Source organism: Dipodomys merriami, unplaced genomic scaffold (assembly GCF_024711535.1).
Source record: "Dipodomys merriami isolate MVZ:Mamm:240054 unplaced genomic scaffold, mDipMer1.0.p SCAF_102, whole genome shotgun sequence".
In the NCBI taxonomy this organism is placed as follows: domain Eukaryota; kingdom Metazoa; phylum Chordata; class Mammalia; order Rodentia; family Heteromyidae; genus Dipodomys; species Dipodomys merriami.
This window is the reverse complement of record NW_027202294.1, coordinates 933480-950165: the sequence shown is the minus strand read 5'-3', so window position 1 is coordinate 950165 and position 16686 is coordinate 933480. Positions and strand designations below refer to the sequence as shown.

The window sequence follows — 16686 nt, the reverse complement described above, 5'->3', positions numbered from 1 at the left end:
ACCTTTCCAAGAGTCCCAAGTCCAGCCTAGCCCAGGGGAGGAGAGGAATATACACACCCCTCTGGCCTGAGCTAGGCAGTCAGGTGGAGAATGGGGAGAGGAGGGAGAATGGAGGGTCTGGAGGCATTTCACAGCCCCTCAGGGACTACTGCGTCCAAGGCTGCCCACCTAGGGCAAGTCTAGGCACCCAGTGGGAGTGGGCAGAGGTCAAGAATGCCCTTGGAGCTGGACACTGGTGGCTCATGCCTGTAATCCTAGCTATTAAAGAGGCTGAGATCTGAGGATCACAGTTCAAAGCCAGCCCAGGCAGGAAAATCCATGAGACTCCAATTAACCACCAGAAAACCAGAAGTGGCACTGTGGCTCAAGTGGTAGAGCACTAGCCTTGAGATGAAGAGCTCAGGGGCAGCGCCCAGACCCAGAATTCAAGCCCCATGACCTGGGGGTGGGAGATGGTGGAGGGGAGTTGCGGCTGCCTAATAGGTCAGCTCCAGGGCTCTGACCTGGAAAGAATCCCTGAAGCATCTGTTAGGACAGGAGCCTGGGCTTCTGAGGCTGTGGGCAAGCAGAGGTGCGGAGTGGGGAGTCAGGGGGGGCCACAGCCTCTGCCCTGCAGCTGCAGCCTCCCCCTCAGTTCCCAGCTCCTCACCTCTCCTGGCCCCAGGGCATTTGTGTGTGAAGAGACAAACTCAGCATTGAGACTGTTCCAGGATTATAGCCAGCTCCCCTCCCTCCTGTGGTCTGCCTTGGTGGTCTTTCCAATTGACTGGGATATCCCCTCCTGGTCATCCACCCACCACTCCCCCAGCTTAAGCCTCTACTGTGCTCACAGAAAGAGGCAGTACCTTCCCTGTCCTGCAGCCCCACCCAGCCCTGCTTCCACAGGAGTGGACAAGAAGTGCACTCCAGCTTGACATCCTCCCCTCCCCAGGCCCAACAGGAGTGGAACGTCTTGTCTTGTCTTCTCTGCACTGGATGCGCGCTATCGGATCATCGATGAATCAGCCACTAGCTATTTAGTGAGCATGGACCACGAGTGCGGCTCGGCCCTGCTGACAGCTATCTGGCTCCACTGGACCTCTTCAGCTTGGAGGCAATGCTACTCACTTCTTTCTCCTGTCTGCTCCAGGACTTCTGCGTCAGTCACCCGCCTGGCACTGTGGAACCTATCCCCAAAGGGTCATCCTTCCTCACCAGGCTGCCCTGAGCATCCTAGGTGGAGCTGCAGCACTGTAAACCTTGAGGTCTCACTTGTTAACCAGGGCTGCCGTTAGGACGAGGAGTGGCCACTTGGCTGGATGCTGCCACCAACTGGAGAGGGACAGCAATGCAGTTGGGGGACCAGGGTCCAGGAGGAGGGAGGGCTCTTCCCTGAACTGAGGTTGAGATTGCCCACACTTCAAGGCTGACCTGTGCCCCTCACCCTGCCCTGTGTTCTTTACCATCTCAACTGGCTCCAGTATAGCCTAGCAAGTGTCTGGTACATAGGAGGTGCTAGGCAAGAATTCTACCACTAAGACACTTTCCCAGCCCTATAGGAGGTGCTTAGTAAGAATGAGCCAGGTGCTGTGACTCACATCTATAATCCTAGCTACTCAGGAGGCTGAGATCAGAGGGTCATGGTTCAAAGCCAGCCTGGGCAGGAAAGTCCATGAGAGCCAGGTGCTGTGACTCACATCTATAATCCTAGCTACTCAGGAGGCTGAGATCAGAGGGTCGTGGTTCAAAGCCAGCCTGGGCAGGAAAGTCCATGAGATTGATCTCTAATAAATCACCAGAAAACCAGAAGTGGCGCTGTGGCTCAAGTGGTAGAGCACTTGCCTTCAACTGAAGAGCTCAGGACAGAACCCAGGCCGAGTTCAAGCCCCATGACTGACCAGCTGGGCTGGAGATGTAGCTCAATGGTAGAGCATTTGCCCAGTACGCCCAAGGTCCCGGGCATGGTGCCTAATTGATCCACAGTGACTAATGGGAAGATGGACCCTCTCATTGCCTGTGGGTTTGTGGGAAAATGAGGACCCACCACCTTCAGTGCCCAGGACCTACTGGGTAATGAAGTGTTGGCCTTCTAGGCCACATCCAGGCTGGGAAAGCCCAGAGTCTTGTCCGTGCTGGACCAGTGGTTCATGGAAGGTCCTCCAGCCTATAGACCATCCCAGAAAGGCTGCTGACTTCAAGTATCTGCTTCAAAGCCTTTTGAAGAGATTCTTTCTTAAAATCCATAACCAGTATGTTCTTATGGCAAGATGGATGTTGCAGGAAATGGGAATCTGCATGGAACAACTCACTTATCTAGAATGTCTGGTGGGGGCAGGACTCAGCCAACCCCCAACAGCGTGTCCTGGAGGCTCTGGGCTTCTCCCCCCATTCCCTCCCCTGCTCTGTGTGGGTCTGGACCAATCCCCTGAACTCACAGATGCCACGTAAACAGAACTGTGCATGCGCACGCACAGACACGCACACATCACAGCTTGGGAAATCCCCACATCTGGCTCTCACGTGATGGAGCTATGCCCAGGAAGCAGCAGCTGAGAGGGCCTGCAGGCTGGGGAAAGGTCAGGGACTGGGAGATCTGAAAGGGGAGGGGGAGTACAAAGTTAACCCTTCGGCGCCACAGCGCAGACTCAGGGCGATGCTGAGTGCTTAGATGCTCAGGCGGCCTCCGAGTCTGAGGGCATGTGGGATGTTCAGGTCACTTCCCTAGGCTCAGCTGGTCTCTGCTGGGGTATGATGGGGTTTGCTGTCCTGTCCATCCTGGTTCACTACCAATACCTGGAGAATTCTGAGGCCTGGAGGCTCCCTCTCTAGGGAGGTCACAGTCAGATACCTAATGAGAACCTCCTAGGTCCAGGTGCCTGACTGAACCAGATTCCATGTCCTCCTTCCACAGATGAGGACCAAGTGTGTCCCAGGAGATTGCTGGAGACAAGGTCTGCTTTGCAATAAGGTTAGAGAAAGCTCTGGGAACAAGTTCTCTCTAACTCAGGCACATTCTGGAACTGACCCCAGGCAGTAGTTCTTCCAGGAGTGCAGAGGAGATGACAGGGGCTCAGTTTACTTACTTTATTTATTTAAAGACAAAGTCTTGACTTCTGCTTCAACTTCCAAGTACTGAGATAACAAGTATGCATTACTAGGACTGACTTAGATGCCTAGTTTAAAAGTAGTCATATAGCCAGGTGCTGGTGGCTCATGCCTATAATCCTAGCTACTCAGGAAGGTGAGGCTACACGACCAAACAAAAAAGTAGTCATGTACTAGGCCAACAAGTGCTGGGGCTCATCAATATTTTTTGCACAATTTCTTTCCCTTTTGGCTCATTGCTTCCTAGGCAGGTCTACATACAACTCACAGAAACTCCCTGTCCCTCTGCCCAAACCTTCTGTACAGACACTGATATTGATTTACAACATGCCCTACTCCATTGGGACTCAATTACAAGGGCTGGCACAGAACAGGCACTCAGATTATTTTTTTTTTTTTTTGTCCATTGTGGGGCTTGAACTCTGGGCCTGGGTGCTGTCCCTCAGCTCTTCAGCTCAAGGCTAGTTCACTACCACTTGAGCCTCAGCGCCACTTCCGGCTTTTTCTGCTTATGTGGTGCTGAGGAATCGGACCCAGGGCTTCATGCACGGCAAACACTCTACCACTGAGCTACCTTCCCAGCCCCAGCACTCAGATTCTTAGTAGAGATACCTAGAAGGCATGGCCAGAGCCAGTGAGGCTGGTTGTAGGAATGATGGGAGCCATCCCATCTTGGAAGGACAGCCTAGCTCCCGAAGCCATTCCAACACACTTCCCATCCATTGGGCTTCCAGGGTTCCCCAAACACAGGCTGCCACTGGGGCTCCCAGGTCCATAGACTTAGAGCAGAAGGAAGGTGAGGACAGGCCCTTCTACTCAGAACCCTGTGATCCAATGCAAATGAGGATCTAGGAGCCACACTGGATTCCAGGGAGGAGCTGACAGGTTTATATACATGCAAGGAAAGCCCTAGTTTGGTCAGTCATTACTTCCATACAAAGAGTTCACCTTCCTGCAGGAACTGGACCTTCACTTTGTTCCTATACTCGATGAGCCTAAGGTAGGCCAGGCTGAGTTGCAAGGCCCTGTAGAACAGGAGAAGCAGTCATGGAGACTACAGGGGATCCTGAAACAACGTACCTATGAGCCAGAATCAGTGTCAAGAAGAAGGGTCATGCTAGGCATTGGTGGCTCACACCTGTAATCCTCGCTGCTCAGGAGGCAGAGATCTGAGAATCTAGGTTTGAAGCCAGCCCGGGCAGAAAAGCCTGTGAGACTCTTATCTCCAATTAACCACTAAAAAACTAGAAGTTGTAGGGCTCAAGTGGTAGAGTGCTAGCCTTGAATGAAAAGGCTAAGGACAGCATCTAAGCCCTGAGTTCAAGCCCTAGAACGAACACACACACACACACACACACACACACACACACAGAGGACTACAACAACAACAACAACGATGACAGTGCCAGCTCCTCTTTCTGACACGGCTCTGTTGTCTTGGCACAAGGCTCCAGCCCTAACATTAATTAAATCCATCTTCGTGTCAGCTGCTTGGGTTACATGTGGCAAAAAGATCCAGGGGACAAAGCAGAGAGTCAGGGGAAAAGGACTTCTAAGTTTCCTGAAACTTTGGGAAAAAATAGTTTTTTCCACTTCACGTTTCAAAACAGACTGATTATAAAAGGGCCATGGGCCAATAAATTACACACGCCACATTTCTGTTTCCAAACAAAGTAACTTTCGATAAGGAAAAAAAGGTGCTAAAACAATAAGCTATGCACATTTCCCCCAAGTCTCTGTTCTCCCATTGGCTCTGTCATGACTGCAAATGTCGCTATCACATGTCAGCAACACAGAAAGCTGCAGTGAGGAACAAGTTGCTTTCTGGCGGAGGGCTGTAGTGGGAAGCATTTCTTTGCTGGACCACAACTTGGGTATCTCCTCCCCCCCCACCCCCTCCCACCCCCAAGGAACAAAACCTTGTGCGCTTTAAATAAAAGGCAGACGTCTCAGCAGTGCTGTCTGAGGAGGCCAGATGGGAAGGCCCCTTCCATATGGCTATTCTCCAAGACTGCAAAATGCTAGGCCAGCATTTCAGAGATGAGATTAGAATCCTGTTCTCTTGACAGGTTCCCCCATTCCTGCCCCTGTGGCTCAACCCCAACTCAGGACATAACCTGGAGCATCTTCAAAGAGTAGTCCAGTTCATCACAGGATTCTAGTGCTCCTACCACTCACTGCCCATCTACCACATCCAGAATGCAAACCTGAGAAGGCTGGGTACTGGGGGGGCAGGGGAGAAGGGCCTCATGCCTGTAATCCTAGCTAGATATCTGAGGTTCAAAGCCAACCTGGACAAGAAAGTCCATGAGACTCTTATTCTCCAATTCACCACCAAAATGCTGAAAGTAGAGCTATGGCTCAAGTGGTACAGTGCCAGCCTTGAGCAAACAATGTTATGCACAAGAGCACAAGGCCCTGAGTTCAAGCCTCAGTTAATACCCCATCTCCCCTTTACTGTAATCCCAGTACTTAAGAAGACAGGGTTTCAGGAAAGACCAGAAGCCTAGGGACTCTGTCAACACATGCAGATTACTAGGCATCCCCCCTAAGATGCTGGGCAGGGCTTGGGGATGTGAGTGTCATGGAGCTGTCTCAGATTCTGCAGTGAGCCTGTAGGTCTTTGCCCAGCCTGCTTCTTTCCAGGTCAGCTGTCTCTTTTCCCAGCAGGAGCAAGTCTGTGGTTAGAGTGAGGAGGCAAGGACAGGGGAAGAGGCAACAAGCTAGCTGCCTCCATCCCGGGGAAGTGCCCCTACGCTGCCCAGCGCTGTGTGTGCAGCGGGCTGCTGCCTTGGGCGGAAGAATCATGGCCCATGCACGCACGTGTGCCGCTCTCATTTTCTCCAGCTCACCACTGCCACGTGGGCTGGCCTTGAAGTTGCCAAACAGATCGGCCTCCCTTTATTTCCAGTTAGATGGCTTTGAACTGCTGGGGTGACACAAGGCTGAGGACTCTGAGCCATGGAAATCTAAACTTTAAGAAAACACTACTCGTATGATGCCACTACAGGACACGCTCGCTTTGGGGACAGGCCAAGGGAGGAGGCCAGGAAGGTCTTGGCTATGTGCTCTCCAAGCAGCCTGGAAAGCTTTTCTTGTTGAGGATGGGTAGCTCAGGCAGACAAAAAGCCCTGGAAACTGCTTCCCCAGCCCCTTTGGCAGGGATATCAGTCAAATCCTGCAAAGGAACCCTTCACCCAATTGAGAATCTGCTATGACCAATGGATTCCTTCTCGAAGGCTCTGGGGGAGATTCTCTTGAGGTAGTGCCTTCCCCAATCTAGGGAACCCCCACTAAAGGCCTTTAGAGCCACAGCCCTGGCACCAAAAGCCCCCTCATGCCCTGGTTTAGGAAGAAGTGGACTTGGTAGAAACCGAGTTTGGTTCAGGACCACATCTGAACTCTGTGTCTAATTGTCTGACCTTGGGCAAGTTCCTTTACCTCCATTTCTGGTGTGTAAATCTGGGCCAGCTGGTCACTGGAGACTTGATGGCAATTAAGAGATGAGGCCAAGACCAGCGCGTGCGCGCGTGTGTGCGTGCGTGTGCGTGCGTGCGTGCGTGCGTGCGTGCGTGTGTGCGTGTGTGTGTGTGTGTTGCTGGGAATGGAACCCAAGGTATTGAACGTGAATTCTTTTCTTTTTCTTTTAGGTCTGAGACCAGGATTCAAACTCAGTATCTGCTGTTTTTGCTCATTGGCTAGCGCTCAACCAACAGAGCCAGGTCTCCAGTCAAAAGCCCTGCATTCTTTTTTGTTTTGTTTTTACCAGTCCTGGGGCTTGAACTCAGGGCCTGGGCACTGTGACTGAGCTTCTTTTTGCTCAAGGCTAGCACTCTACCCCTTGAGCCACAGTGTTACTTCAGGCTTTTTCTATTTATGTGGTGCTGAGGAGTAGAACCCAGGGCTTTGTGCATGCTAAGCAAGCACTCGACCACCAAGCCACATTCCCAGCCCCAAGCCCTGCATTCTTAACTCAGCAGTGCTACATTTTAGCCTTGTCTCCTCTGGGACTCACAGAATTGGACAAAATACCTCCATTGCATCTTCTTCTTAATGGAGAAGTAAGGTGACTTCTCCCTGCCTTTTAGAACCCATCAGCAAATAATAACAAAGCCAATAATAACAAAGCTCTCTCTGTGGAGAGCTGGGGCTCATATGAAGTCAAAACCAATCTCTCACCCCGAGCAACACTGTTTCTCCACTGTGATGTAGTGTGGAACTACATCAATGCCAATCTCATTAATTGTGCCCAATAAGACCAGTTAATGATCACTGAGCAAGAAGCCAGGCTGAGCTCACCACTTTTCCAGCTATGAAGTAAACAGGACTTCACCAGGAACATCAACACTTGCCTAAGAGAACTTGCAACATGCTTAAGTAACCTCATTTGCATTTAAACGAGCTGGAGCTCATCATAGGGTCCCAGAGGGAACAGAGCACCAGGCCCTCCACCCAAGCAGTGGCAGGGCCCCAAAGACTCCAGAGGCCCCGCAGTTATCTATGCCCCCTAGTGGTCCACCTCAGAACTCCTTGTGCAGCTTGCTAGATGGCTGAGAACACCCAAGTCTCAAAGACAGAAGAGAAAGAAGTCCTGCTGAGGTGAGCTGTTCCAGCCCTCTAGATTCTGGAGCAAGCACAGACAACAACAACCAGCCTCTTGCCACAGAATAGGAAACGGAGCACTTGCCTTACTAACTCTGTGCACATTTCTGCAAGGCTGCTGCCCATTTAGCAAGTATGATGGTTATGTTAACATGACCAGCTGACCAGTTCTTCAGGCACGTGGTACTCCAGGTAGTGCATGGAAGGCCTTTTGACAGTTATGCTTGAGGTTCATCAGTTGATATTAAGTAAGGGAAAACAATGACCACTCTGGGTGAGCCTGAGGGAGAGGCCCCAAGTTACACAGGACTCTGTGTAGGCCCAAACAGAGTTTGTTCTAGGGGGTATGCACCCTCTCTGGGGAAATTTAAGATGAAAAAAATACCACTATTTGGAACATATTTGAAGAGTGCCCCCTAGTGGTGGTAAGAAGAGTAATTGCAGGAATAAATAAAGGAATCAGAAGACCTCAGTAAAAAGCCTGGGTCCTCCCGCAGAGATAAAAGAGGCCTCTACCAGGTGTGACAGAGGGAGATCTTTAGGTCACTCTGACAGGTGAGAGGAAGGGAGGGGTCAAGGTTAGGTGTCAGGCCTGACCAACAGACAGATGGCACCACGCTGGGAAGAAGCAAGTGTGACAGAGGGAGGTGCAAATAAACTTCAGGCCACAAGAGCTCTCCTGCACAGGCCTGGCTTCAGAAATCCAAATAACCACCAGAAAACCGGAAGTGGTGCTGTAGAGTGCTTGCCTTGAGCTGAAGAGCTCAGGGACAGCACCCAGGCCCAGAGTTCAAGCCCCATGATCCACCAAAAAAAAAAAGAAAGAAAAAAAATAGCAGCAGCTAGCACTTCACCAAAGTAGGTACTCATTAAGTAACAGTAGCTAGCACCTGGGGCAGTTTTCTTGGTTATTGGCAGTGTTCCAAGGCTGCTTGCAGGTAGTTATTGATCTAGTCTTCACCGGGGTGTGTATTAAGGCTCTCCAGAGAAATAGGACCAACAGGATGTGCTTATGGAGGGGGTGGGGAAGGTGCCCACATGACTGGAGGCTCAGTCATGTGGTAGGATGGCTGGCAGGAGTCCGGCAGCGGTGCAGTCAAGTCCTAGAGCAGACTTGCTGGCCGTTCTCCTACTTAGGGGTCATCAGTCTTTCTTCTATGAAGACCTTCAACTGCTGATACCCACCCACAAAAAGGAATGTAATCAGCTTAACAGAGGTCCACTGATTTAAAGGTAAATCTCATCCAAAAACCACCTCAACAAAAACATCCAGAATAACACTTGGCCAAATACTCAGGTGCCCTAGTGCAAGGGTTGATAGACAAAATTAACCATCAAAGTGGGGAAGGGTTGGATGTAGCTCTATGGTATAGCACTTGCCCAGAATGCAGGAAGTCCCAGCTTTAAATGATTCCCCAGAAATGAAGGGGGAAAGAAGTTAGTGGTCCCAAGATGAGTGTGAAGAATATCTCTTGGTTTACAGAAGAGGAAAAGATACAGTGAGGGTAAGAAATCTATGCAAGGTCACAAAGGAAAGCCAGTCACTACTAAATTCCTAGGGCCTGGCTCCAGCCTGGCACTTTGAATGAGGTACTAAGTGGCCATTATCATAAGCATACCAATGTAAATTAAATTTCTCCTCCCATCCTTTTCCTGGCTGGAGGGCAGAAGGCGGAGTGGCTGGGAGCCTCTTCTAGCCAGGCCTGGGTGGAGCCCAGCCTTAGGAAGAGTAGGGCAAGAGGAGGGAGGGCAGGAATCTTGCCTTTAGGGGAGAAACTGGGGCGGGGGCGCACACATGGAGGGACCAAGGTGAAAGCTGAGCCTAGACTGGGTCCCAGGGTTTCAGAAAGTGAAGGAAGTAGGGACTATAATGGCTATGATGATGGTGATGAAGGTGCTTCCATAGGTGGTATGTTAACTTGCTGTGTTCTTTTAAACATAGGATAGATAACATTACCACCTTTGCTTTAAAGAGAACAGGAAACCGGAACAGGGAGGTTGCAATGCTTGCCAAAGGTCACACAGAGAAGAACCAACGGGCTGCATAACTAAGCAACAACTACTATAATCTTGTAACAACTACTATTAATCCGACTGAGGCCCAAGGAAAGTTTCCTGGGGAGGGTGTTAGGTTCCCCCCCAGGCCCAGCTCTGCCCCCTGTCTCAGTTCCCCTATCCGGATGCCCACCCAAACTGAGGACTGGGAATAGTGCCATTTGCAGCCACAGTTCCACCCCTCAGATTCCTTACCCAATGTGTTCACAGGAGGAAATGCCCCCGTGCCCCAGTGGGCAGGCCTTCTGGGACACCTGAGCCAGCAGCCAGTCACATGGGCACATCTCACCCCACAAGTAGACACGCCCCCCCAAACAGGTACACAAACACGTGCTGACACAAGCTCCAGCCATAGCCAAGTATGTCCGACAGACACCCCAGTGCACACACCAGCCTGAGCACAGGCCTAGCAGGACCACACATGTACAACCCTCCCCTCCACACAGGGCCCCCCACAGACATACCAGGACCCCACTTTCCCTCCCAATAAGCAGGTGCTTGTCCACAAAGCACCCAAGAACCCATACTCAGAGGGCGCAGTATACAATTACAACCTCCCCCGCTTCCCATCCCACCCACCATGCCAGGCACACAGGCTTCTACTGGGACACAGGCCGAGGCGCTTGGGTGAGAGGGCTCCCCAAGCCCCCTGGGATGGCGCCCGGTGCATGCACCACCCCCAGTGGTCACACGCGCGCGCGCGCGTGCACAGACCGGGAGCAGCCTGGGCCCCGCACACGCAGCCCAAACTGCGGGAGAACCCCTCCTCCCCCGTGAACGACACCCCGCCCACACCCACACGGTGCCATTTTCCAGCCCAGCCTCCCCCATCCGGGGAGAAAAATCCTCCGGTGATCCCGCAGGCAGCGGACAGCCCGGGCACACCGCGGCCATCCGCGTCGCTCTCAGGGGGGGACGGAAAGGGGGCCCCACCCGCTTTTCAAACTCCAGCGGGGCGGGCGAGCGCTGCACCTGCCCGGCGGGCGCGGGGGGGGGCGCCCCCACCCTGCAGCCAGGGGCGCGGGCCCAGAGCTGGGGGAGGAGAGCCCCCCCCCACACACACCGTGCGGGACTGAAACTCCCATCCCGCCGTTCAAGGACGCCCCCTCCGCACTCCAGATCTCCCCTCCTCACGGGAGGACCCCGCGTCTCTATTAACCCTTGCGCACCGGCGCACCCGGGGAAGAACGCACGGGAAGCCACCACCGTGCCCAGCTGTGGAACCGCAGCCTGGAATGAGGGAACCGACTTAGGACCTTCCCAAGAAGCCCGCACGGCCCCCAACACATCCATCCCCAAGCTGAGGCAGGGGAGAGGGGGAGGGGGAAGGAGATCAAGGTGCAACCGGCCACGATCTTCCAGGGCAAGGACTAGAGGTGAGCACCCAAAGGACCCCTGGATCCGCAGGATCACAATCCCCCGCAGGGTCGGAGGGGCGCGCGTGTGAAACAGGGGTGGCAGAGCAAAACGAAAAAACAAACAACAAACAAACGCCCGCAGGCTCCCTTACCTGATTTCCTCTTGGAACTGCCATAGTCCCTGAAAAAGAAGCAACAACAGATAGACATGGTTAGAGCCGGGCGGGGACACGGGGCCGCGGCCGGCCGGGAGTCGGTGCTCATGTGATGCCCACGGCCCCGGCGAGCCGCGCGCTCCGCAGCCGCCCGCACTGCGCGCCGCGCGCTGCCCGCCCGCGCGGGTTCCGGCAGCCCGGCGGCCTCCCACGAGTGCGATCGGTCCTGCCCGCCCGGCCCCGCCCCGCCCCGAGGAATGCCCCTCCCTCAGCCTTCTAGGATTAGGGGAACAGGTTCCCTAGCACTTCGTGAACAGGGAAACTGAGGCTCCCGTTCGAATCCAGGCCCTGACGTGTGCGGGAAGCTCGCTCCCAGCTCCCCACTTCTTTGCGTGGCTTGTGATTACTCACTCACTGTCAAATCACAACTGACATGTCACCTCGGTGGGAATAAGCACTGGCTGGGCTGGCTGGGGTAAGCTTAGGTCTTAAAGGTTAAGGCTGGGCAACTTGGGCATGGGGCCCGGGGCGGGTAAGCTCTGCATCGCTGACTGGGAGGCCAGGAGTGCTAGCTAGGGATGGAGGTTGAACTTCGGAAGAACTCTTGAGCCCTGAGTTCAAATCCACTAATTGCTGGGAGGCTTGCTTGCATTATTGCCTGTGGAAGGTCATCTAGCCTAGAGCCTGCTACCTGCCCGCACACTCACATCAGGCAGCTTTCCCAATCCTGCCCGGGGAGGAAATGCCACTCACGTTGCAGCTTTGGTCCAAGCAAACTAGTCAGCCAGTCTGCTGACAAGAGGGGACTTGTGGAGAAGGAGCAGCAGCAGCTCAGAGAATGCAGAGTGGACTGCACTGTGACTCCTGAGACTGGGTCTCTGGAGATCTGACTTCTGCCAGGCCAGTGGTTAGTACAAGGTGACTGGCCTGCCACAGCCAGGGGCAATGAGCTCCTACATTTGTACAAAGTTTGGGCTCAGAACTCAGTATTTGGAATGCTGGGGACATAGCTCAAGCCGATGTGTTTCTTTTCCTGTTGTTTTGAGACAGGGTCTCCCTGTGTTGTGTAGGATGACCTCAAATTCTAGATCTTCCTGTCTCAGCCTCCTGCTGCTCTGTGCAGCCAGGACCAGAAGAGCCTCTGCCGGACCACATCATGGCAAGCCATGCTTCTTCAAGCCTCCATGCTGAGAGGAGGGTCCTAAAGATGGGGAAACAGAGGCTCAGCCAATGCCAAGTCACCCTAGGTGGGGACGGGCTGTGGCTCATAAACCTACTGTCAGGAATGAAAACATGGAAGGCTTGTGGGGTGAAGGAGAATCTGTTGGGACTCAGGCCTCGGGTCCCCAGCATGCTCTGCTAACTGTGGCAGAAGAGAGGCTAGGCTCCCAGCCTGCCTTGCTGTTCAAGGGTGGGGAGAACTCCCAGATAGTAGGAGCAGATTATATGGTGGTGGTGCCCTGCCCAGAAGATATCCACTGCCAAGGAGGAAATTCCTGCTTCAAGCTTTTCACTGAGGAAGGCTGGGCAGGGTGTGACTGGCAAAGAGGCCCCTGCGTTGCGGTTCTCCCTGTAGCCCCAGGAGGACGGCCCAGGTTTCTCCAGGTCTGTAGCCCCAGCCTAGAGACAGGCAGGCTACTCCCATGTGGCTTGGGGTCCCTGGGCCAGGCGTGGGAAAGGGAGATTACTCATGTGCCCTGGCCATCCAATGGAATCGTCTAGAAGACTGGCTAAAAATTCAGATGGGAAGCCCCACCCCCACCTACTAGGTTATCTTCATTTCCAGTAAGCTTCCCAGGGGATTGTGAGGCTGGGCTGTGTTACATAATCTGCACCAGGGCCTCGACCATCCCTAAGGCCAAAGTAAGGAGAGTGTGTTTGGAGTGCTGAAGAAGCTTCCAGAGGAATCTCCAAGTCTGACTGTCTAGAGCCCTCCCTAGGGCTGGGATTATAGATGTGCACTACCACACCCAGTGTAAACTCTTCAACTAGCTAGTAAGAAGGGCAAAGTTTAAGGGAAGTCTGCAGGACTAGGATCATCCAGTGACTGGGCGAGGCTTCTGCTGGCCACCTGGAAGCCTGGTCTTGTTCCAGATCTGAAGTCACCGCAGCTCCCCCACCCCCACCCAGGCTGCTTCCCCCCCAGCAGGAGGTGCCGAGTGTGGGGTGGGGGTCCTGTGTGCAGGCTGTGGCTGAATGGTGGGTGGCGGGCAGAGGAATCCCTCCTGTGGGATCTGGCTTCCAGCCTGAGCAGGCGCTGCCCTAATAGGAAACCTCTTAAAGGTTTCCGGTTGGGCATCTTCTCGTGAAGCCATGTCATATTTTTAGCTGCTGGATTTGCTGAGGAGCAGTTTGGGTATGTTGTAGCTGGGACTCCCCCATTCTACACATAGCAGGACATGAGGGCTCCCCCAGCTCCAGCCCTCACAGCTTCCACTGCCTGGCAGCACGGCAGAGCCCAGCAATGGGGCCCCAGAACACCCCTCCTCACTCTCCCTCCTAGCTCCAATTTTTGCCCTGAGCTGATGCTGAGAGCCCCTACCCCTGCGGATGACTCCACACCCTGTGGATCCTAAGTCTAGCCTGCTTCCGACTAGCTGCTGAATCACGGTGTCCCAGGGAGCCACAGGAAGGGGGGGGGGGCAGGCCTCGCATCTCCCTCCTGTGATGACGCCAGAAACTAATGGAATTGGAAAGGCCGCCCAGGCAGCGTCCTGACAAGCTCCCTCAGCCCAGCCTTCTCTGCAGCTGATCCACGGTGGCTAAAGCCACTGCCACAGCCACCATCAAAGCCAGGAAGACAGGAGGGGCACAGACTGGATCAACAGGGACCTGGCGGGATTGGGAAGAGGGGTGGGGTCCCTCCAAACCAGCACAAGGACACAGCCTCCCCCAAACCCCACCCATGTGCCAGACTCCATGTCTTGGCCCCTTGTCCCGTGGGGGGAGGGGTACATCTGTAGCTTTGTGAGGAAGGCCAGCTTGAGCTCAAATCTCTGTGGATGGCTAGTTGGGTGGCAGAGACCTTGAGCCACCTCCTTTGCCCCTATTGATGAGGACGGTCACAGCACCACTGTATAGGCTGTGGGAAGGACCCACTATAGGGCATGCAGAGGGTGTGGCCTGGAACTGTCTTTAGTGCCATTTTTCATTCATCAGAACCTGGACTCATCTGGGTGGAGAAGATTTTGCCATCTGCCACCCAGATGGCAAAGGCCTCTTTAAACATGGACGCTGCAGAGAACCTTGAAACTCAAGGAGGTGCTCGGGTCATTCTCCCGTTACAGCATTCCCTAGTAGCTGAGACTAAAGGGATAGATATTGCCTCTGTGGCTGGCTTTTCTTTTTCTTTTGGTGCTAGGGACTGAACCTAGGGCTTTGTGCTAAACCTGTGCTCTAACACTGAGCAAACACTCTTAGCCCTCGGCTCATCTGTCAAAGGGACAATGATCTAGAGAACCGAGGAGTCTAGACTCACCGATTAGGGCATTTTCTTTCTTTTTGACAAGTTCTTGCTCTGTGGCCCTATCTGGCCTCAAATTCCAGGATTCAAGGGGTCCTCCTGATCTTTATAGCACAAGATTGGTTATAAGACTCCAAACTGCCCAAGGAGCTGGGCCCCACATTTTTATACTAACAAGTACCCAGGAGGGTTGACTTTTCTTACTTTTTTCTCTCCTGCCCTCTAATTTCTCTTAGTGGGATTTCTCTTGGTGAGATGAGACTTCTGTTCTTTCTTAGGTGTGTGTTGGAGAGCAAACAGGAAGAGGCTGGAGGGAGGCAGTGGGAAGGGCATGTAATTCTGGTGGGTCAGCCTCCTGTTCTTACATGACTTTTCCCTTCACCATGACTCTTCCCTTCACCATCCTCTGGAAATTTCCCAGCACTTGATCTTCAGTGCTCTGAAGTAAGTGGAGCCAGTGCTCACCTGTTTTCTGGATGGGAAGACTGAGAACCTTAGGGCTCAACTGAAGGCCCGCTAGGGACTAGGCTCTAAGAAGAGGACACACCAGACGCAGGCACTGGGCTTTGGCTGGGGAAAGGAGGAGGCCAGCCTGCACCTCAATGTTCTTGGAGCGAAAGGGAAGGTTAGGAGGAGCAGAAGACAAGGGAGAGAAGAGGGAGGGAAGGCCAGCCTGGCGCATTGCTGTGCGAAAGGATGCTGCTTCCTGGCTGAGCCACTCAGCCCTTGGCCCTGCCCCCGTCCTTCCTGTCACTGACAGCCTTGGCGCGGGACTCACGTGGACTCCAGCCTGACGTTCTCCCTCCTGTCTGCTGGCTGACATTGGCCGCTTGGCCGGGGATGCCTGTCTGTGGGCTCTGCTGCTGCTGCTGGGAATTGCCTGAGCAGCAGGCGAGGTGCCAGACAGCTGACTTGGGGGTGACCTTGAGACTCAAGTGGAGGCTGGGAACAGGAGCACTCCTAGGAGAGGTGGGGGCCATAGTACCCAACCTTGGCCAGGGAGGGGACCTGCAGCCCCAGAGGTGTAACGTCATTATCACCCAGCGAATGCCCGTTCTGCCTGCCATGCAGGTACACCAGAAAAACCACCTGTGCTTCTGGCTTGCAAGTGGAGGGTCCAGCTGGGGAAGCAATGCAGAGGCTGACATTCTGAGCCTAAGCTGAGAGCTGCAGGGGTGGGGCTGAGGTGGCTTTCTGGAGGAAGGACCCTTGAAAGTCTTCCTTGAAGGTCTTTGGGTCCCTTGAGAGGATAGGCAGGAGGAAAAGTTCTCAAAGCAAGCAAAGTAGCTTCAGGCAGGGCAGGGGGGCAAGACCAGGCCTGGTCAGGCTTTGATGTCCAGCTGTTATATCTAGAATTCAAGGTCTGAGACCAGTTAGGGAACTTTTTTTTTTTTTCATCAGTCATAGGGCTTGAACTCTGGGCCTGAGCACTGTCAGTCAGCTCTTCAGCTCAAGACTAGGGCTCTACCACTTAAGCTACTGTGCCACTTTCAGTTTTCTGGTGATTTATTGGAGATAAGAGTCTTGAGGGCTTTCCTGCCTGGGCTGGCTTTGAACGGAGATCCTCAGATCTCAGCCTCTTTAGTAGCTAGGATTACAGGCGTGAGCCACTGGCGGCTGGCTAGGGAACATTTTTGTAAAGACGCAAGGTATGGAGCTGGGAGGTGGAGGTAGCAGCCTGGCTCTGACTAGTTTTGTCACCTGGTTGAATGTCACCTGACCTAGTTCTGGGTCCAATTCAGCCCCTCAGGACCTAGAGGACCCAAGCAGGCCACTTTGAATCTTCTGCTTTTCAAATGATAAGCTGTGCGTGAGCTGTCTGTGAGTTCTAACACCAACTTGGGTGGGTGCTAATGATCTGAGCATCATGATTGGTGAAGGCTGTTTTGTGAAATGGTTTCAGTTGCTTGTCTACCTACCTGCCTACCTCTGATTAGCTTGGGACATAGCACTTGTTACCTGGCAGAAG

The 16686-nt window shown here is 53.5% G+C and overlaps 1 protein-coding gene across 4 annotated transcripts in view; it reads right to left on the bottom strand.

Moving 5' to 3' along the window:
• The window catches only part of Sh3pxd2a (SH3 and PX domains 2A), a 201458-nt gene that overhangs the window by 69652 nt on the left and 115120 nt on the right, over window positions 1-16686 (bottom strand). For all 4 annotated transcript variants that reach the window (XM_069994099.1, XM_069994102.1, XM_069994101.1 and 1 more), the window contains exon 6: window positions 11252-11280. In XM_069994099.1, coding sequence (XP_069850200.1) covers window positions 11252-11280 — 29 coding nt within the window. The remainder of the gene's footprint in view (window positions 1-11251; window positions 11281-16686) is intronic.